Below are 24,009 nucleotides of genomic sequence, written 5' to 3'. Positions count from 1 at the left end.
ATGTAGAATTAAGACATTATTTGCCAGGTACATTCTTTGTGGGCGATGTATTACCAGATAAGATGATTGGACAGATCTTACGCTGACTCCTAAGCTCTGCGGAGTAAGTAGTTATTAGACTTCGCATGTATCACACGTGTCGTGTGTTGCTGTCATAATGATTTCATTATAACGGAGTAGTACTCAAAGCTCATACTGGAACATATTTCTGTCCCACTTCTGTAGGGGTCTCTTTTTTCATTTGCCATGTCATAACTCTGTAATAATGTATTTTACTGCGTTCTTAAGTGATAGTAGATCTTGACCTGAGGCTTCCTACACTTTTCTCCTCCACTGTAGTTTGCGGCTTCGTCGGGCTTCACCAAACGATTTTGCTATTAAAACAGCAGAGAGGTGTCTTCAGTAATAGTAATCAGCCATGAGTATTAATGCCGTCGCTGTCGATTAATAATATGAGCACGTCTTCGTCCATGATTGTCTCCTCATTTCCGCTCAGAGCCCTCCGTTAACTGTGCGGAATGGCGGACACGAAACGGTAGTCTTACCCTATGAGCAAAGGCTTTGCATTTAAATGGCCCATAATGCACATTAGCTTCGACGACCGTGAGATTTCCCGTAATATACGCTGTTCACCATATCGGAGGGTGAGAAAAGGGGGGCGGGTGGACGAAGAGGAGAAGTAGGGATACTTATACGACTGACCAGCAAATTCTCCTCGGTACCCTTCCAGAATTTCACATGTCCAGTAAAAAAAAAAAGCACTTACATAGCGTTTGCACTTATTACTTCCTGCATTGTGCATTAAGGGGTTTTGTAAAATAATGAATAACGTGTTGGTGAAACATCATGCAGTCTGTACCAAGTTGCGCTATGTGACCGTTCTTCGTCCGTTTCCAGCGTGTATACTGTGCATGTTTTTATTAAATATTTATGATTATAATTCTTTTGCGCTTTGGCAAGGCCTTCTTTTTGTCTGTTACTCCCCTGACGTTACGCAGTCAATCTAGAGATATACTGTTCATTCTATATTGAGATCGATGTTAACTGTGATCTTTTGTCCTTCTGATAAATACCGAGGGGCATAATGATCGCAAGAGCCACTTGATGATAGCAGTGTCACTACATAAAGGAGGGGGAAAAAAGTTGGTTTATAGCTGCGAACCAAGGCTATTGACTACACCGACGTATAAACTCTCCAGTTATTTGAGCTCAGTTTGTTGTTTGTTGCGACTGGCTGGTGTTCATTCTGCCATTGTTGCATACAGTATCCCATCTTGGTAAATCTTTCTGGCTTGAGACACAAAACACAATGTGCGGTAAATGGTTGTTGACGAAAAGAGAGTGATTTCTCGGCAGTAGTGGCTAGTACACGAAATATGGCTCTTTGTCGTCATCCACTGGCATAACTACAGAACTAGAGTCAAGAGTAATAATTTGGAAATTTGTGGTAAGGTCTTATGGGACCAAACTGCAGAGCTCATCGGTCCCTAAGCTTACACACTACTTAACCTAACTTAAACTAACTTACACTAAAGACGAAACACACCCATGCCCCGGGGGAGGACTCGGAAGCTCCGACGGGGGAAGCCGTTCAGACTAGTATTGATCTGATCTCTTTATACAGCCAAACGAAGGGGGCGGCAAGAAGAGTTGCTGGAATCATTAAATGCCACGATGCGTGCATCTCACAATAGCGATAAAACCTCCCATAATTGCTTCCACTTTTCATATGTAGAAATCCGAGGTCGAATTACTTCAGATCCGCTAGTATCTTCCTTGGTGCCTTACGTGTTCTGACCACTCGTCATATGAGAGTACGTCCAGCATTGTCGAACGTTATCGTTTTATTTGCCCAGGTGTTATGGGAAGGCTTTATATTTCGTGGACATATTGATCTACAGTTCTTTGAGCACGGTAGCTTCACTGGAAACGTTGCTGTGACCATGTGCTACGTCCCCATGTGCCTCCTTCCAGCGGAGCATTCGGCCTTGACTTCAGTTATGGTTAACAACTCGCACCGCATTAAACAGCGCCGGTTAAGGAGCTCTTGTAACAAGAGAATATTTGGTGGATGGACTGGCCTCCCTGCTTCACCGTCTAAAATCCCATCAAGCGCATGTAGGTAGCGTTGGAGAGACGAATTGCAACGCGTCCACTTGTGTCCACGACTACCCAACACATGTGAATCGTGCTGGTGGACGAATGGAACACCATAACATAAGAACCACCTGCCTATCTTGTGGTGAGCGTGGGATCACGTGGGAGAGCGTTATTACGACTGTTTCTTTAATTAGGTAACAAGCATCTGCAATGTGTGAGTTGTAGCAAGCGACCAGTTCAGTCGGCAGGTCATGTGAGTTATCGGTAAACATGATATTGAACATCTACATTAATCAAGATCAAAGTAGTTGGTTGATCTTCAGTCTGACACCGACGCTAATTGGCAATTTACAGTTTCCACTCATATAATCAGGGGTAAAAGTAGTTGATGTTTGCAACATAAGTAAACAAAACAGGTGACACAATTTCAGTGTCATTTCCCCATTCTTAGATGTAAATCTTTTCCTTTCTACATGTCAGTGGTGACGGAGCGGTATTACTGGAACTAAAACGGGTAAAGTGTTTTGTATCAAAAGTGGGCTTACAAATTTTCGTGTGAGGGTCCGCTCAGAAGAGAGGAAGTGTGCAGCAGTATACCAAAAGCTACTGAGCGAGGTGGTAACTTCGCCGCACGGGGAAATTGTTGTGTCGTGAAACTTTTAAGTAATAAACAAAGTGCAGATTTCATTTAAATTAAACTATTGTCTTTATTTTACGGAATTAGTACTTTACTTATCTATTTTATTGCATTTACGGCATTAGTATTTTACGGTATTAGTTACACTTCTTCTTTAAACTACAATGTGTGTAACTAACTTTAAATTTTTTATCATTCTTGTTTTAATTCATTTATTTCGTTTAAGTGGGGTCGCTTTTTTTTACATTAGTTCCTTTACTTCACACCGCTTTGTTGAAAGTCGTTGAGTGACAGAGCTACTTCATTCAATTAGTTTCTCACTTGCTTATCAACCTAGTACACAAATTATATAAGTACTGCCCTTATTTTTATTTTATTTTATTTTTTTTTTTTCATCCTTTGACTTGTTCTGAATGACACCTTGTGCCATCTGTGTCAGTTTACAGCATTCACACAAACCAGAATCTTTCTATAAAGACACGAACTGTGCAAGTGTCAGCATTGTAGAATTAATTCGTTTATTAAAACAAAATATGACTTCGTAGGTAAGAGGTAATCAAATCTGGTTTTTAATTCTTGCAGTCGCACAGTTACTGTTAACGGGATGCTTTCTACCACTGCAATTAGCCACGTCAGTCGTGGAGTGGGGAGCTGGGGATAAGAGTCTAGACTACCTAACAGAAAAAAAAATCATTCACCAATTTACTTAGTATATAGATAACTTTAGCTGCAAGATTTGATGTTAGTTTATTCATCTGCTCATCATAAAATTGGCTGTGATGTGTAACTGTCTCTTTCTTGGCAACTCAGCTGGTATTGAATCAGAGTGAGTTTATACCACACATTAAAGTGACTTGCTTGGCGCTTTACCCACCGAACGTACAACTTCTCTTGTTACTTATAAAGTTTGCATTAAATTTTCCAGGTACAAATTACCTCCGACGTGTTTCATGTACCGATACGAAAATTCAACAGTTCCCGATGATACAGGTAGAGATCATTGCTGTGATAGCACCACAACTACATTCCTGCCTATTTGCTGCTATTATTGAAAAGACTGTCTGTGTATGATCTGAATGTACACTCCTGGAAATGGAAATAAGAACACATTGACACCGGTGTGTCAGACCCACCATACTTGCTCCGGACACTGCGAGAGGGCTGTACAAGCAATGATCACACGCACGGCACAGCGGACACACCAGGAACCGCGCCGTCAGTGTCAGTCAGTTTGCCGTGGCGTACGGAGCTCCATCGCAGTCTTTAACACTGGTAGCATGCCGCGACAGCGTGGACGTGAACCGTATGTGCAGTTGACGGACTTTGAGCGAGGGCGTATAGTGGGCATGCGGGAGGCCGGGTGGACGTACCGCCGAATTGCTCAACACGTGGGGCGTGAGGTCTCCACAGTACATCGATGTTGTCGCCAGTGGTCGGCGGAAGGTGCACGTGCCCGTCAACCTGGGACCGGACCTCAGCGACGCACGGATGCACGCCAAGACCGTAGGATCGTACGCAGTGCCGTAGGGGACCGCGCCGCCACTTACCAGCAAATTAGGGACACTGTTGCTCCTGGGGTGTCGGCGAGGACCATTCGCAACCGTCTCCATGAAGCTGGGCTACGGTCCCGCACACCGTTAGGCCGTCTTCCGCTCACGCCCCAACATCGTGCAGCCCGCCTCCAGTGGTGTCGCGACAGGCGTGAATGGAGGGACGAATGGTGACGTGTCGTCTTCAGCGATGAGAGTCGCTTCTGCCTTGGTGCCAATGATGGTCGTATGCGTGTTTGGCGCCGTGCAGGTGAGCGCCACAATCAGGACTGCATACGACCAAGGCACACAGGGCCAACACCCGGCATCATGGTGTGGGGAGCGATCTCCTACACTGGCCGTACACCTCTGGTGATCGTCGAGGGGACACTGAATAGTGCACGGTACATCCAAACCGTCATCGAACCCATCGTTCTACCATTCCTAGACCGGCAAGGGAACTTGCTGTTCCAACAGGACAATGCACGTCCGCATGTATCCCGTGCCACCCAACGTGCTCTAGAAGGTGTAACTCAACTACCCTGGCCAGCAAGATCTCCAGATCTGTCCCCCATTGAGCATGTTTGGGACTGGATGAAGCGTCGTCTCACGCGGTCTGCACGTCCAGCACGAACGCTGGTCCAATTGAGGCGCCAGGTGGAAATGGCATGGCAAGCCGTTCCACAGGACTACATCCAGCATCTCTACGATCGTCTCCATGGGAGAATAGCAGCCTGCATTGCTGCGAAAGGTGGATATACACTGTACTAGTGCCGACATTGTGCATGCTCTGTGCCTGTGGTTCTGTCAGTGTGATCATGTGATGTATCTGACCCCAGGAATGTGTCAATAAAGTTTCCCCTTCCTGGGACAATGAATTCACGGTGTTCTTATTTCAATTTCCAGGAGTGTATTTAAGATTCTCCTGTAGAGGTAAGTTACCTCGCCTGTGGCAGTGCCTTCATTCAGGGTATTTCAAGACATTTGACCTCTAACTACAGTAGAAACCGTGTTTCACTCTTTCTATAGCCGTATAAAAGGTTATCATTTCGTTCGCGTCATCTGTAAAAATGTGAAACGTTCCTTTCATTCGTCATCGGCGAGACTGCAGCATCGAGCGAAGTCTTATTCGCGGCCGCGGTTGGAATGCACACGCTTTTGACGCACGAGACAAATTTCACCATTTATTGCTCCGAAGATTAACTGGAAAAACCTTTATTAGTGGATCAGGAGAAGTTACCTACACTGCTACACTATTGCAACCAGTATTAAGGGTTGCCAGTCCCGCTTAGTCCGAATTAACTTGTCACCATTCCGAAATCGATAATGCCCTATAGTAATATAAGTGCGTTCAGCAAGATTCCAAGATCCGGCCACTACCACTTTCACCTGGTTTCCAGATACTAGCATCAATGGTCATCGTAAAGACAAATGGGGCAATAGTTGAAAACCAGTAAGTAAAAGTCACACAGAAAAGACATTTTAAATTGAGCAAGCAGTAAAGGAGGTAAAAGAAAAATTCTGAGTAAGTATTAAAATCCACGGAAAAGAAATAAAAACTTTGAGGTTCGCCGATGACATTTTCATTCTGTCAGAGACAGCAAAGGACTTGGAAGAGCAGTTGAACGGTATGGACAGTGGCTTGAAAGGAGGATATGTGATTAACATCAACAAAAGCAAAACGAGGGTAATGGAATGTAGTCGCATTAAGTCGAATTAAGTGATGTTGAGGGAATTAGATTAGGAAATGAGACACTTACAGTAGTAAAGGAGTTTTGCTATTTGGGGAGCAAAATAACTGATGATGGTCGAAGTAGAGAAGATATAAAATGTAGACTGGCAATGACAAGGAAAGCGTTTCTGAAGAAGAGAAATTTATTAACATCGAGTATAGATTTAAGTGTCAGGAAGGCATTTCTGAAAGTATTTGTATGGAGTGTAGCCATGTATGGAAGTGAAACATGGACGATAAATAGTTTAGACAAGAAGAGAATAGAAGCTTTCGAAATGTGGTGCTACAGAAGAATGCTGAAGATAAGATGGATAGATCACGTAACTAATGAGGAGGTATTGAATAGAATTGGGGAGAAGAGAAGTTTGTGGCACAACTTGACTGGAAGAAGGGATTGGTTGGTAGGACATGTTCTGAGGCATCAACGGATCATGAATTTAGTACTGGAGGGCAGCATGGAGGCTAAAAATCGTAGAGGGAGACCAAGAGATGAATCCACTAAGCAGATTCACAAGGATGTAGGTTGTCGTAAGTACTGGGAGAGGAAGAAGCTTGCACAGGATAGGGTAGCACGGAGAGCTGCATCATACCAGTCTCAGGACTGAAGACCACAAGAACAACAAAAAATTGCTACAGACGCAAAAGTAATTTATGGCGTCAGTTAGATTTTGCAAAGTGTGTCGATTTTGTTAAACACCGATTTCTGATAGATAATGACTTTGTGAGCACTGTCACGAAACTGCAACATCCTCCTGGAAAACTGGAAAATGACACATTATTCCACACTCACGCATGAGAAACACTTTCCTTGTAGGTTTTCCACATTAGCAAAGTTCCTTCGTCAGTGACTAAGGATTTCTAACTACAGACTTCGAAAGTGTTAAACACTTGGAAACACCACTTCTGCCCCAGAGAGCACATGGCTTGCCTCCTATACTGACAGGGGTTGCTAGCCATCCCTTCAATTTCATCAGTTCCAAGCACTTCCCCAACATTGAACACTGGCATTTTCAGATGTTTACTGTCCCCATTGATAACAGCCATCTGCAAAGTGATATTTCCTGTCAGGACTTATCACTGGTTATTTCCAATAAGTTTTGGAAAACACGTGCGCAGATGGGAATGTAACTAGCTCTTCAGCCATCATAATCAGCTCCAACCATGAACAACTTTAGGTGAGTATTGAAAGAACTGATACTTAAGTCTAGGTTAGACAAAACCCCTTTTAACAGGTGCCAGAAACTTGCTGTGGTTTCCCTAACAGCCAAGAGGAAGACTTCTTGCTGTATCTAGACTGCTGCAAAACTGCCTCATGCCACTGTTAGAGGCAGAAAGTGTGTGCTGTATCTACTGACATCGTGTTGTTGCAAATCACTCCCATCTAGATGCTTTTGAGTTCTTAAACATGGCTCTGATAAGCTTGTGGATGAGTAGTGATGTGGACAATGATCAAAAATTCCTGTCATAGCTCCCCACTCTCCCAGCTTTATTGTGTCATCATTACCAGCAGAACTACCAAACTTACAGGATGACTGTTGCAATGTCTTTGAACAGAGTGATTTCAGTGCTGGATTTATTTTGTTTCAGAGTGAATATCTTCGGAATGAATACTCAGGAACATACTGAGTCCTCATAACAAAAACCTTCTAGCTTCTCTGTATGTTTGCAAAACTCTACACTTTTTGTCAAAAACTCATTTAAGTGACATCAGAGAAAGAGCTTCAGTCATTTTAAGAGGATAAGTAAACAATTATCCACAGTGTAGATACAATTTTCATTGCAATACAAATAGAAACTGTACATTAACATACATTTTGTCAAGCTAATCCCATAACTTTTCAGTGCAATTAGTCCATTTTTGCACAAGTTTCCTGATGGCCCCAGAAAAGGTGGTTTTCAGATGAGCAACAAGCCACACATGCACCACATCCTTTACTTCTTGGTACAAGGTGAACTGATGACCCCTCATTACTTCTTTGTGTGGAGCAAACAAGAAATAGTAAAATGGACAAGATCAGGGGTACACAGATGATTTTGATGATGAGTGGTTTGTGGGGCACTCAACTGCGGGGTCATGAGTGCCCGTACAAAGTCCCAATTATTATACAGTCCAATTTTTCTACACAGTCCAATCTAGCCATTGCCATGAGGGATGATGGTGGTGATGAAATGATGAGGCAGCACAAACACACAGCCTCTATACAGATGGTCAGGCATTACGTAAAACTTGACTTTTCGAGGCTTTTCAGCCATGCGAGCAGTGGTATGTGGAGGGTCATTGTCATGTGACAACACACCTGTAGAAATTAGTCTTCGGCATTTCCTTACCATTGCAGATATTAGCCTGTCAGTAAGCATCTCACTAACATGCACTGTTTATTGTTGTGCTATTCTCCTAGTAGTGACCCTCTTCTTGGCCTTGTGTGCTCCAATAAATGGTAAGCATAAGTTTTCCTGTAGATGATGTGGTTTTGAACTTTTTCGTGCTGGGCAATTGCACAGGTTTCCATTTCATACTCTGCCATTCACTATCTGGCTCATAATGGTACATTCATGTTTTGTCATCAGGGATGATTCTGCCTACATTCATTGCCATAGCAATGCAGATATTTTTAGCAGATGTCCAAGTCTACATTTTTTTTTATGCAACACTGTGAATTGTTTTGGGACCTGTGTTGCACAAACATTATGAAACCCAAGTCCATTGTGAATGATTTTGTAGACAGAACCAAGACTAATTTGCAGATGATGTGCCACTACATCAATAGTCACTGGCCTGTCTACCAGAACTATGTCACATGCATGCTCAACATTGCAATCATTTGTGGCTGTGGATGGTCATCTGGCTCCTTCCTCACGTGCAACACTTGCGCAAACATTTTTGAATTTTGCAAACCGTTCATAGGCTCTCTGTTGGGACAACAGTCTTTGTGCCAAAAGATGGACTGCACCCTCAGATACACCTTCTGACCACAAAAAATAGATCACTACTCATTGTTCCTGTTTGGTGCAAACTTCTAATGGAGTGGCTCTGATCTGTCAGCAGCAGAAGGAAGACAAGGGGAGGCATTAGGATCAAACTTCAATACAAGGACCACAATAGTGTAACAATAAAATAAATGGGAACAGAGGTCAGTATGAACAGTGTAAGAGCGTTATGTCAGCAAGGTGAATAATTGTTGACATACTCTTGTCATAACCATGTACCTTACAAAGTATACAGAACTATGTGTACCTTTTTAATGTGTGCTGTAAAATGAGTTGAAGTTCATATGCAACTTCAGAGAATTGCATCGTAGTTTGTGTTTTGAGAAAGTAGCTTGCATATATCATGTTTGATTTGTAACTGAGGTGATTATCATGGAAGAAGTCACACTGCAGAGTCTGCCATGTTAGAATTTGTTAAGGATAGGGACTGCATCATAGCAGATTGTGTCAGCCTTAATAACCAGGAGCCAGCGCTGGACCATGTGCGCTGGCTTCTTTGTGGGTTGACCTCCTACCCAAGCAGTAAAGAATGCAATTTCTGGGGAAAGTGGTGTCCTTCCTAGTGTAAAATGGCAACTAAGGGACTGGAACAATGAGTTACAACCATCATATGGAAACAAGACATCAAGCTTTACAAACATTTCTATGATCACATACAGCAGAACTAGTGTGAAAATTTTAAATACACTAGAAATCTATTTACCAATCCCTGTTGTTGGACACAGTGTTCAGCCAAAACAGAGAAATTACAGAAGGTGACTACACTAATTAAGCATCCAGTGAGCTGATTATTCAAAGATGTTGCATTAGAAGAAATAATGGAATTTCTTGTCATAATACTGTAGCATTGACTTTGAAGGCTGAATGTTAAAGAATGTCTTCTTGTAGTCCACCTTGTAGTCCACTAACCATTTTTTGTACTCAAAAGAAATATCTTCTGAGGAGGGAGGGAGGATACTTGGACAAACAGGCAAAAAAGAGTAGAAAAAGTTTTTATGTGAAGGAACTCCATTATTGCCTGGATTAGTACTCCAGTGTTGAAACCATATATAACCATTTGTATTTGTCAGACAGTGTTGTACACACATGAATTTTAATCTGTTCTTATTCTGTTACAGTTGGATCGATTCAAGGAGCCTCCAGCATTTGGCCCTATGTGTGATCTTCTGTGGTCAGATCCGCTAGAAGACTTCGGTAGCGAAAAAAATGCTGAGCATTTCAGTCACAACAGTGTCAGAGGCTGCTCATATTTCTACAGGTAAAATACATATTTTTCTTCTCAGTTTGAAGAAATTTCAAACATCATGCATCTGTGATGTGTTTTATAATTATTGATGTATTCTTATTATTAGTTTTATTATGAAATAATTGCAAAAGCATTTAAAATGCATTCAGTTAAAAAAAGAATAGTATTTTTAGAACAAGCAGAAGTGTAAAATGCCATGTCCAGTTAACAACCCAGCTATGCTCCATCCGTACATTGCTTTCATTGCATTACCTAATTCCAAACATATTGCTGGTGGAAACCAGAATAACTCCGACCAGATGATGCATGATATTAATGGACAATACAGATGTTGTTGTGAACTTCGGTCCAGAGACTCGTTTGATGCAGCTCCCCGTGCTACTCTATCCTGTGTAAGCTTCTTCATCTCCCAGTACCTACTGCAGCCTACATCCTTCTGAAACTGCTTAGTGTATTCATCTCTTGGTCTCCCTCTATGATTTTTACCCTCCACGCTGCCCTCCAGTACTAAATTGGTGATCTGTTGATGCCTCAGAACATGTCCTACCAACCAATCCCTTCTTCTAGTCAAGTTGTGCCACAAACTTCTCTTCTCCCCAATTCTATTCAATACCTCCTCATTAGTTATGTGATCAACCCATCTAATATTCAGCATTCTTCTGTAGCACCACATTTCGAAAGCTTCTATTCTCTTCTTGTCCAAACTATTTATCGTCCATGTTTCACTTCCATACATGGCCACACTCCATACAAATACTTTCAGAAATGACTTCCTGACACTTAAACCTATACTCAATGTTAACAAATTTCTCTTCTTCAGAAATGCTTTCCTTGCCATAGCCAGTCTACATTTTATATCCTCTCTACTTCAACCATCATCAGTTATTTTGCTCCCCAAATAGCAAAACTCCTTTACTACTTTAAGTGTCTCATTTCCTTATCTAATTCCCTTAGCATCATCCGACTTAATTGGACTACATTCCATTATCCTCGTTTTGCTTTTGTTGTTGTTCATCTTATACCCTCCTTTCAAGATACTGTCCATTCCATTCAACTGCTCTTCCAAATCCTTTGCTGCCTCTGACAGAATTACATTGTCATCGGCGAACCTCAAAGTTTTTATTTCTTCTCCATGGATTTTAATACCAATACTGAATTTTTCTTTTGTTTCCTTTATTGCTTGCACAATATACATATTGAATAACATCGGGGATAGGCTACAACCCTGTCTCACTCCCTTCCCAACCACTGCTTCCCTTTCATACCCCTCGACTCTTATAACTGCCATCTGCTTTCTGTACAAATTGTAAATAGCCTTTCGCTCCCTGTATTTTACCCCTGCCACCTTCAGAATTTGAAAGAGAGTATTCCAATCAACATTGTCAAAAGCTTTCTCTAAGTCTACAAATGCTAGAAACGTAGGTTTGCCTTTCCACAATCTTTCTTATAAGATAAGGTCAGCATTGCCTCGCGTGTTCCAATATTTCTATGGAATCCAAACCGATTTTCCCCGAGGTCGGCTTCTACCAGTTTTTCCATTCGTCTGTAAACAATTCGCGTTAGTATTTTGCAGCTGTGACTTATCAAACTGATAGTTAGTTAATTTTCACATCTGTCAACACCTGCTTTCTTTGGGATTTGAATTATTTTATTCTTCTTGAAGTCTGAGGGATTTTTGCCTGTCTGATGCATCTTGCTCACCAGATGGTAGGGTTCTGTCAGGACTGGCTCTCCCAAGGCTGTCAGTAGTTCAAATGGAATGTGGTCTACTCCCGGGGCCTTGTTTTGACTCAGATCTTTCAGTGCTCTGTCAAACTCTCCATGCAGTATTGTAACTCCCATTTTATCTTCATCTACATCCTCTTCCATTTCCATAATATTGTCCTCATTAAAACTCTCAATTCTGGAGTGTCATTCTTATGAAAGTTTAAGAAGAAATACATGCATGCAGACAGACAGTTAGAAAATACAGAAAAACCATAAACGTCGATATTCTGAACAGTTTCTTAAAATGAATTTTGAAGTATTTTAGTGAATCTTGAATAAGAATATGTTAGACACACAAAAGGTTTCAGGCATCAGTTGTAGCAGTCATTCTGGGCAGATAGCTGGAAGAATAGTCAGTGTGACAGATTGTTAATCCTCTGGGCCTAGGTTCGATTCCCAGCTGGGCTTGGGAATTTTCTTCACCCAGGGACTTGCTGTTGTGCTATCATCTTCATCGACTACCGGTCACCAAAGTGGCATCAAATTGAAAGACCGGCACCCATTGAACGATCTGCCCGACGGGGGGCTCCTAACCATACGAATAAATAAACTAGTAAGAGTTGCTTCCTCCTCTTCTTCCCCCCCCCCCCTCCCCCCCTCAAGATCCTAGGTTTGATCTTGTGTATTTCTGCTAGTACAACAACAATAAAAAAGTGCCATTTTAAAGAGATCCTCACAATGAACAATATTAAAACATAATCATTTTTCTGCACACTTTGCATTTAATGTTCTCTTAATGACACTCCTTCTTCTTCATCATCATCATCTTCATCTTCATTTGTAACTTCAACAGGATGGTGATTTACACAGTTACTGAGACAGGGCCGGCATATTCCTGATGAAAATTTGGGTTCAATTCTCAGGCTGGCTTAAATTTTCATTGTGTCACAGTGTATGCGTTACATTGGAGCTGAGCATTTCTGAGTTACTTCCCTGATGTTGTATGATATTGTTTGTCTTGATTGATTTTGTACCTACCTTTATTTCTGATTACAAGTAAATTTAAATTACAATAACCATCTAAATTTCAAGCAAGAGGCATAGAAACAAAAATATTTTATCAACTTGGCAGAAGTTAAGACAAATGTTTTAGGTGAATTGTGATATTTGTTGGAGCTTATGGACTGTAGCAGATCCAAACACCTCCACACAGTGGAAGTGATTTGTTTGGGATAATTGGCAGCTCCTCAGAAGCGTAAAAGACAAACATTCCTGATGCTTCCATGATATGGCCTTGCACATAATGTGGAACAAGAAGCAGTATGTGGCTGCATTTCTTCAGGAAATGGGACAACCATGTTAACACCACAAAAACTTCAAGTAGTTAACATAAAAGGAAGGAAAGATTTAAAAATAAGACTCATGTTCTGTGCTTCACAATTTTCTGTTCTTCATTCACAGAATCTAAGAAATAGAATTTCTAAGATACCTTGGTTTGTTTCAGCCAAAGTTTAACAGTTTCCATCCTATAAGACTAAAATTATAAAAATATTTGATGCTAAACAAATTGCTGTTGCTTCAGAGCAATACCAGTATTTATAAACACCATAAAAGAAAAAAGAAAAAAAGAAGGGTGTTTAAAGGTACCTTTGACTTTACACTCCCCCCTGTCCCCCCTCCTCCCCTTCCTCTCTCCAGCCCCCCTCCCCCCTCCCACTGTGTGTGTGTGTGTGTGTGTGTGTGTGTGTGTGTGTGTGTGTGTGTGTGTGTGTGTGTGTGTGTGTGTGTGTGTGTGTGTGATTCTTTTGAAATGATAGAAATTAAACTTTAATTATAAGGCTTCTTATTGATTATTGTTTATTTTTTTCAGCTATGCTGCATGCTGTGATTTCCTCCAGAACAATAATCTACTGTCTATTATAAGAGCACACGAAGCTCAGGATGCCGGGTTGGTAACTTATTTTTTGTTTTCATTGTAGAAATTCAGTACGATTACATTCTGAAGATAAAAATGATAATTTACCTGACAAAATTAGCAGTTAGGTCATTCCACACTAAGCACAACAATGGTCTCCATCTCATCATCTCCAATCTGAATAAAATTTTGCACAGTTTCCCTTGTAGATAAAATTTAATTTGTGCAAGATTTTAACTAGAGATAAAAAATTCAGTGTTAAGTAATTCTTTTTTAGTTTGGGGCTGCAAAATGCTGTGTGAGCTCTGACAGTTTCATCCAAATTTAAGATGGTTCGAAATTGAAACTATTAGTAATCCAAAGGGGATATTAGGATCACATGCACAGCTTTTGAGCTCAACACTTTTCCAGATTTGAAGACTGTGCCAGTCACCATTTTCATGCTGCATGAGCTCAAAAGTTTCAGAAATGTTAGTTTCAACCATTTTGTGACTGGGCAAACTGAGCTTATTGAGTGCCATTTAGTAGTTACACAGAGAGGATACTTGTCACCTACCTAGCTGTTGCAGTTATTTGTAACCATTCTAAAATTATTAAAAAGTAAGTATTCCAACAAAATATGTTGCATCAAATTTGAGTGTACTTTCATTTCACCTTGTTATACGTGGTAGAGAAAAAAAGCATGATGTGACATGATGTATACTTGACTTACACAAATATTTTATCGTGTGACTCCTGTTATAATTTCATTTTGGCACGAGCTTCTACCAGTGGGCATTCATTCTGAAGTACGCTAAATGTAATTGGACTGTTATCTATAGCCATGGCTTTGGATAATTATTGTTTTGCAAATTTTGTATATGACGAGACCTGCTTGGCTTCAGCTAATATAATGTACTATCATGTGAAGTAATGAGGCCCACTACTCCCGAAGAGATATCAAAACCAAGGTCAAGTGCTAATAAACCTTTGTTTTGCAAGTGGTTGGCCTATTTTTTCCAACCTCCTCATATTTACACAGTTGCTGATTTGCAGCCATTATCAGGAGGAGTGTTTCCTCAAGGATTGAAAATTTCAAAAGTAAAACCACTTTATGTAAACTGGGGAGCTATAGACAGAGTAACATTTTATTTGAAGAGTTCAGTCTCTCTTGTCTGTAAGTCAACATTGTTTTTGCAGAGGCATCAGCTATTACCAAGCTCATAGAAAGTATTATAATGAAACTAGACAGAAACATCATCACAAAAGGATTAAACTTAGACTTCTCAGAGGTATTCAGTATTGTTCAATATGACATCTTGTTAGGTAAATTACATGCTGTTGGTACACGAGGAATATCATAGAAATGATTTGATTCAACTCTCCAAAATCGGAGACAGATGTTAGAAACAATTTAGCAAACAGTAAAAACCAAGTATTGTTTATAAATCTGACATTCAAACTGTACCAATAGGATTACCATAAGGCAGTTCCAAGGACCTCAGTCATATATCTTATTTATGTAATAGGATACCAAGATGCCAACCAGTTGCACTCATAATAACTTGGTTTGACAATGATGCAAATCATGTGTAACTGATACAGACCAGGTATTGCCAACATCTACATTCAGAGTTTTGGAATATAAACAAATTTTGATTGAAATGAACAAGTTAGCCTTTAATATATCAAAAACTTACAGAACAACGAAGTCTCATCATGAACTAGACCTCAGAATTCACATATATTTTAAAAATGGATATATGTGTTTGTGTATGTTCCACTTCTCCTAAACCACTGGACCGATATCACCCAAACTTTGTACACATATCCCTTACTGTCAGGCAACAATTTGTGTGAGGGTAAGAACCACTTACCTATCATAATTTCGGAAATACGACATCATAAACAATTAGTTGCATGAAAAACTGCCACATCATGCAAGGTGTTTAGATTTATTACTTCTGTGCTACAAACTCTATTTGCAACATATTTTGCTGATAACATCCACATATGCCTCTGGATGTACCTACCAAATATATTATTGTATGACATATAGATCAAGAGATACGATGTATTAAACACTGACATGCATGAAAAAATGCTGCTTCACACATGTAGTTCTAATACATTTATAGTTTGCTATTAGGGCTCTCGTACAGTCAGGTGAACTTAAAGAAATCCCCGACACCTGGCAGAACTTTTGGCAGCCTTTTAACTGTGTAGCAGGAATGGGTGTAGATCAAACGGTAGCCATCTGTAGAGCTATGAAGAGGTGTAGCCATAGAGACGTTTACAAAATCGTGTTGTAGACATGTGAAGCAGCTGTGGCCAGCAGCATATAGTAACTGTTTAATAATTTCAAAGATGTTTTCATGGATACATGTAAATGAAATTTGTGGAACAGAATAAACGAATTGAAAGGGTAACTGTCACCAAATTTTTAGACCTGGAAATTGATGAAAATTCAAACTGAAAAGCCGTCATCATCTGTCTCACTAGCAAGTTAAGCTCCACTTGCTTTGCATTTGTGTAATTAGTACTGCATGCAGTAAACAGAGTAATACAATTGTCTACTTTGCATACATCCATTCTAGAATTACTTACAACCTCACATCCAGGTTCCTAATAGGTCAAACCTAAAAACCATTTTCACTGTACAACAACAAGCTCTTAGCCTAGAACACTGGTAATTGTTTGAACACCTTCTGGACACTTATTTCAATAGCTCAGTATTCTACCCTTGGCATGCCTCTGTGAAAAAAAAAGTGATAGAAAAAAAGTACATTGACAGTTTTGAAACCAACTCAGTTCTTCCCTCTTACAGCTCAGGTTTCATTTCTGTGGAAGTGTCAACTATGTATTTGACATAAAATAAAGCTCCAAAATAGTCAGGAAGTTACACATGCCAGAAAAGACAGATTAGGCAGCATAGGAGGAGTGGTGTTTAGTGCACTTAACAAAATTATTGTCTTTTTGAGGTTGAAACAAAGTGTGACAGTGAAATTATCTGGAAGCATATAATAGTTCTGGGTGAAATCAGTTTAATTGTTGATAATATTATGAAAATGATAGATTGGGATGTGGAGATGAGGAGTTGCAGACAGGCACAAAAAGAGACTGTTTTCAGCCAAAAGGCCGCCTTATAAAGTGGACAAGTAGCGCATGTGCCCCCCCCCCCCCACACACACACACACATACACACAATTCACATTTACAAGCACATAACCACTGTCTCTGGCCACCGAGGCCAGGCTGTGAGCAGATGCTTATGACGCTAGAAGCGGTCTGGGTGGTGTGGTAAGGAAGAAACTGGGTCGATGAGGGGAAGGGGATAGTAGGTTAGGGGTGGAGAATGGTAAAGTGAAGTGCTGTTTGTGGGAGAGCACACTTGGTGGGGACAGGGTAGAGCAGCTAGGTATAGTTAGGAGGTCAGAAGGTGGAAATAACCTGGAGGGGGGTAGCAGAAAAAGAAGACTGCAAGTCTGTGTGGTGTTGGAGTGTAGAGTTGAAGGAGGGAAGGGGTAGGTAGATGAAGCAGAGAGCTTAAGAAAGGTTGAGGCCAGGCGTGTGGGAATTAAGAAAAGCTGGAGTTCGTAGGAATGATCCAGATGGTGCAGGTTGTGAAGCACTCATTGAAGTGAAGAACATGGCGTTGGGCAGTGTGGTCAGCAGCTGAGAGGTCCAGCTCTCTCTTGGCCAAAGTTTGTCAGTGGCCATTCATGCAGACAGTGTGTTGGTTGTCATGTGTGCACAGAACTTGTAGATCACATAACTGGTATTACAGGTAGCCTTGCATTTGATGGGATAAGTGATTCTTGTTACTGGACTGGAGTTTGTGATTGTGGGAGGATGTCAGGTCAGGTCTTGCATCTATGTCTGTAACAGGGATGTGAGCCATAAGGTAAGGGATTGGAAGAAGGGATGGAGTAGGATGGGTGAGGGTATTCTACAGGTTTTATGGGCAATGCTGCTGTGGGAGGGGTGGGAAGGATAGTGGGTGGGATATTCCTCATTTCAGGGCACGACGAGAGTTAGCCACAACCCTGATGGAGAATGTGATTCAGTTGCTCCAGGCCTGGGTGGTACTGTGTCAGGAGCAAAATGCTCCTTTTTAGGCAGATGGTGGCACTTTGGGAGGTGCTGGATGATTGGAGAGATAAGGCACAGGAAATTTTTTTCTGTAGATGACTGGGAGGGTAATTTCAGTCTATGAAGGCCTCATGAGACATTTCCTGTCACCATGACAAACTATATCCTCACCCACAATTGCTTCGCCTTCGAAGCCACCATGACCAACTATATCCTCATCCACAATTGCTTCACCTTTGAAGGCATCACCTACAAACCAACCATGGTATAGCAGTGGGCACCCGCATGGTAGAGTTGTTTTTCCTAAGTAACCAGAATCCCAAACACCTCACCTGGTTCAAATTCATTGATGATATCTTCATGATATGGATCAAGGGTGAGAACATGTCAATAAAACCTGAACCCCTTCTCGCTATTTGTTTCACCTGCCTTCCTCAACCCAACAAGCCACCTTCCTCGATATTGACTTCCACCTCAAAGATGGCTACATCAGTACTTCTGTTCATATCAGACCTGCCAACCACCAGCAATACCTCCAGTTTGACAGCTGCCACCCATTCCATACCAAAACGTCCCTTCCATACAACTTAGCCACCTGTTGCCACTGCATCTCTAGTGCAAGCAGTCCCCCTCCAAATATACCAAGGGCTTCACTGAGTTTTTCACAGATCAGAATTGCCCTTCCAGTCTTGTACTGAAACGGATTTTCTGTGCCTTATCTCTTCCATTGACCACCACTCACCAGAGTTCCACCATCTGGTCACAAAGTAGCATTTCCCTCTTTACTCAATGCCACCCAGGACTGGAGCAACTGAATCATATTCTCTGCCAGGATGTAGAATACCTCTCATAGTGCCCTGAAATGAGGTACATCCTACCCACTATCTTTCCCACCCCTCTGACAGTGGTATCCAACTGCCCACTGAACCTACACAATATCCTCATCCATCTGTACTCCACTGATGCTCTCAAACTCTTGCTTCAAGGCTCATATGCCTGTAATACACCTAGGTGCTTTAGCTGTCCCATACATCGTCCTAACACCACCTATTCCAGTCCGATCACAAGCATATGTAAGGTAGGGATACCTGTGAAAGCAGTTATGTGATCTACAAGCTAAGCTACAACCACTGTGTAGAGTTCTACAATGGCTAGATGACCAACAAGTCGTCTATCCACATGGTCACTGACAAATTTTGGCCAAGGAACAGCTGGGGCACCCAGTTGCTGAGCATGCTGCCCGACACAACGTTCTTCATCTCAGTGACAGCTTCACAGCCTGCACCATCTGCAGCCTTCCTATCAGAACCAGATTTTCTGAATTGCATAAGTGGGTACTCTCCTTGCGATATATCCTGTGTTCCCATCAACCCCCTGGCCCCCAACCTTCATCAGTCCAGTCCTTCATCCACCTGTCCTGTTCTCTGTTCCCATCCAGCGCGACACCGCCTTCTGTTCCCCCATCACACCCACAGTCTTTTTACTTCTCCCCTTTACTGCTTTCTTTCCTCCACCCCGTTTCTAACATACTGTCTACATATAGCTGCCCTACCTTGTCCCCACTATGCCCCTTTGTACTCCCACAAACAGCACTCAGTCCCCCCCTCCCCCCTGCCCCTGTTCTTACTCTGCTGCTCTCTCCCCTTTCCCACCCCAGCCTCCTCCCATCATGAGCAGTAGCTTGCTGTGTGAGCAGCTAGAAACAGTGGCTGTGCATGTGCGCGCGTGGGCATTTGGACGTGCATGTGTTTTGTCTACTTCAGCAGGAGGCCTTGTGTAACAGTCTTTCTGTTTTGCCTGTATGCATCTCAGCATCTCCGCTTTATGTTGAGTAGCAGTCTATCCTTTTCATAAAACTGTCATTATTCCATCCTGGATTTACCATTGTTCAGTGTAATTACTTCATGTTTTTACCAGCCATCCAGTTGTGCTGTAACAGATGCAGAGTCATTCAGTCTCTGTAGTACGGGAAATATGAAGATTGTGCTGTGTAAGTTGGAGGCAGCTTTAATCTACTGAGCATGGAAAGACAGTCTTGTGAAGTACTTCTGAAGACTTTTCAATGGAAATATTTTAGACCTTTTAGCTACAAACAGGCCTGTCCTTATTGACAGAGACGCTATAGACTCCGAGATTAGTGATCACGATGTCATCATAGTGACAGTGATTATTGAAGTTAATAAATCTGTTAAGAAATCCAGAAGAGAGTTTATGTTAGAAAAAGCAGATAAGTGGTTGTTTGCTTTACACTTAGCGAATGAATGGATATCATTTAACTTCAATATGATGGACATAGATGGATTATGGGCAAAGTTTAAACTGATTGTAAATCCCATACTGAAGATGTATGTGCTAAGTAAGTGGATTAAGCATGTAAAGGATGCTCCATGGTTTAATAATCAAATTTGGAAAAGCTGAGGAAAGAGATACTGCTGCACTTGTGGTTCAAAAAAGAGCTCACAAACATTGAAACAAAAGTTAGTAGAAATTTGTAGATCTGTAAGGAGATAAATGCGCCAAGAATACAACAACCACCACCATCATGCATTAGCAAAAGATCTTGCTGAGAACATGAGAAAGTTCTGGTTACACATAAAATCACTAAATTGGTCAAAGGCTTCTACTCAGTCACTCATCATCCACATGAGAGTGGTAATAAAAGGAAAGCTGAAGTTTCAAATTTAATATTTAAGAAATCGTTCATAAAGTGAAATTGCATAAACACTCCATTGTTTTACAGTCACCCAGCCTCTTGCATTTAGGACATAAAAATTGGCATCCGTGGTATAGAGAAGCAACTCAGAGTTGAAAACAAACAGAAGTAATGCACAGTAATGGACCAATATCCATAAGATCGGTTTGATGCAGAGATCCTCAGTACATTCAGAGTTTGAATGTAATAAATTTCCTTGAGATAGAAAAGCTTCTGCCCACAAATAAGCATGGATATAGAAAGCTTTGCTTGTGCAACACGCAGCCTGTCGTTCTCTCACATGATACCCCACAAACCATGGATGGGAGGCAACAGGCAGATTCGATATTCCTAGATCCCTGAAAAACAGTGTAACACTGTGTCCCATTGCAGGATGGTGACAAAGGTATGAGCATAGAGAACAAATTTCCAGATACGCGAGTAGGTTGAAGATTTTTTAAGCAATAGAGCCCAGTATGTTGACCTTGACAGTGAGTGTTCACCAGAGACAAGGGTATAGTCACATGCACCCCAGGGAAGTGTAATAGGGCTGCTTTTATTCTCATATACATACAAGAGGACTTACTTAAAATTCCTAGTAAGTGTGATGAATGGCAGCTTGCTCTAAATGTAGCGAAATGTGGGGTTAATGTGGATGAGAAGGAAAAGCAGCCCTGTACTGTTTGAAAACAGCATTAGTAGGGTGCAGCTTGACTGTCACATTAGATAAATATGTAAGCATAACATTGCAAAGTGATACGAAATGGAATGAGAATGTTAGTTTGGTATTAGGGAAGGTGAATGCTCGACTATGTCTTCTTGGGAGAATTGTGAAAAAGTTTAGCATATTCATAAAGGAGACAGCATATAGAATGCTAGTGTGTCCCATTCTCTAGTGCTGTTAGTGTTTTTTTGGATCATCATCAGGTCAGATTAAAGGAAGACATTGAAGAAATTCAGAGGTGTGTTGCTAGATTTGTTACTGTTACAGTCGATCAGCACACAAGTATTGCAGAGATGCTTCATGAATTCAGATGGGAATCCCTGGAGGAAATATGGGACCTTTTTTTTTTTTTTTTTAATTGTGGAAATTTAGAGAACTGTCATTTGAGGCCAACTGCTGAACCATTTTACTTCTGCAAATGTACATTTCACATATGAACCATAAAGATTAGCTGTGAGAAGGGCTCACACAGAGACAGTTGTTTTTACATAGCTCTATTTGAATGTAGAACACAGTCCACACATTCCACAATCGCAATACCAGATCGGATACGTCTAGCATCTTGGCTGTACCTTTACATAACACAAAATCTTTCTTTGTGTCATTCTCCATCTCAGCCATACGACTATGGAATGCGCTCTCCTGTGATCTGCGTCTTATCGAGAACCACTCAACATTCAAGAGGGAACTCAAAACTTACATATTAGGGACGGTATAGCCACCATTGTTGTGCCCCTCTCATCTCTTTCTTTCTCCTCTCCATCACAGCTTCGAGTTTTACCATTCTATTTCTCTTCCTCTAACCTATCTACCTCTTATATATCTCTTTCACCCCATTGTATCGTCTCTGCTCGATGAGAATAACTCACAAGCTGCAAGAACATAACGAGAAAATTCCCAACTAACAATAGGACTGACATTCCCAAAAAAAGTATGTTTACTTTCATGTAAATAGTCATTACTATTATTATTATTATTATTATTATTATCATCATCATCATTCTTGATTGTTATAATTATTTTTTTTATTGTTATAATTATCATTGTACTGCTGCTATAATCTCTATTTTTTTTTCTTTAACATCAATACTGTATAATACGTTTTATGTCCTTAATGTTCTGTAGAAACTGTAACTCGTTCAATCTGAGTATGCCTGGTTAGGTGTAAGAGAGGGCCTAAAGGCCCTAATCTTGCCAGGTAAAATAAATGCATAAATAAATAAAATAGAACAGGACAGGAAATGGACTAATGTTAATAGATACCCTCCATCATGTACTATATGGTAGTTTGTGGAGTATATACGTATGTAGGTACAGTTTTATGATTAATCAGAGTTGTGGGTGCAGTTTTGAATGTGATATTGGTTAGATTACCATGCACCTTGTACTTTGTGGATATTGTCTCTGGATGAATAAACTACTAGTACTATCTGTATTCTGTGGTACCCAGATATCAGTTTCAAATTACTTTCGTTGTTATAATAATTTCTCGATTATGATAAAATATACGCTACTGACCATTAAAATTGCTACATCACGAAGATGACATGCTACAGACGCGAAATTTAACCGACAGGAATAATATGGTGTGATACACAAGTGATTAGTTTTTCAGAGCATTCACACAAGTTTGGCACTGGTGGCGACACCTACAAAGTGCTGACATGAGGAAAGTTTCCAACCGATTTCTCATACACAAACAGCAGTTGACCGGCGTTGCCTGGTGAAACGTTGTGATGCCTCGTGTAAGGAGGAGAAATGAGTACCATCACATTTCCGACTTTGATAAAGGTCGGATTGTAGCCTATCGCAAATGCGGTTTATCGTATCGCAACATTGCTGCTCGCGTTGGCCGAGATCCAATGACTGTTAGCAGAATATGGAATCGGTGGGTTCAGGAGGGTAATACGAAACGCTGTGCTGGATCACAATGGCCTCGAATCACTGGCAGTCGAGATGACAGGCATCTTATCTGCATGGCTGTAACGGATCGTGCAGCCACATCTCAATCCCTGAGTCAACAGATGGGGACGTTTGCAAGACAACACCCATCTGCACGAACAGTTCAATGACGTTTGCAGCAGCATGGACTATCAGCTCGGAGACCATGGCTGCAGTTACCCTTGACGCTGCATCACAGGCAGGAGTGCCTGCAATGGTGTACTCAATGACAAACCTGCATGCACGAATGGCAAAACGTCATTTTTTCGGATGAATCCAAGTTCTGTTTACAGCATCATGATGGTCGCATCCGTGTTTGGCGACATCGTGGTGAACGCACGGAAGCGTATATTCGTCATTGCCATACTGGTGTATCACCCGGCGCGATGTAATGGGGTGCCATTGGTTACATGTCCTGGTCACTTCTTGTTCGCATTGATGGCGCTTTGAACAGTGGACGCTACATTTCAGATGCGTTATGACCCGTGGCTCTACCTTTCATTCGATCCCTGCGAAACCCTACATTTCAACAGGATAATGCACGACCGCGTGTTGCTGGTCCTGTACAGGCCTTTCTGGATACAGAAAATGTTTGACTACTGCCCTGACCAGCACATTCTACAGATCTCTCACCAATTGAAAACATCTGGTCCATGGTGGCCAAGCAACTGGTTCATCACAATACGCCAGTCACTACTCTTGATGAACTGTGGTATCATGTTGAAGC

General features: G+C 41.3%; 1 protein-coding gene across 3 annotated transcripts in view; it reads left to right on the top strand.

The window, feature by feature from the left end:
• The window catches only part of LOC126336689 (serine/threonine-protein phosphatase 2B catalytic subunit 2-like), a 778,905-nt gene that overhangs the window by 697,364 nt on the left and 57,532 nt on the right, over positions 1-24,009 (top strand). For all 3 annotated transcript variants that reach the window (XM_050000640.1, XM_050000639.1, XM_050000637.1), the window contains exons 6-7: positions 10,105-10,244; positions 13,810-13,887. In XM_050000640.1, the coding sequence (XP_049856597.1) occupies positions 10,105-10,244; positions 13,810-13,887 (218 nt within the window). The remainder of the gene's footprint in view (positions 1-10,104; positions 10,245-13,809; positions 13,888-24,009) is intronic.

This window comes from Schistocerca gregaria, chromosome 2, assembly GCF_023897955.1.
Source record: "Schistocerca gregaria isolate iqSchGreg1 chromosome 2, iqSchGreg1.2, whole genome shotgun sequence".
Taxonomy (NCBI): domain Eukaryota; kingdom Metazoa; phylum Arthropoda; class Insecta; order Orthoptera; family Acrididae; genus Schistocerca; species Schistocerca gregaria.
Note: the sequence above shows the minus strand (reverse complement) of the source record. Positions and strands in the feature narration are given on the sequence as shown.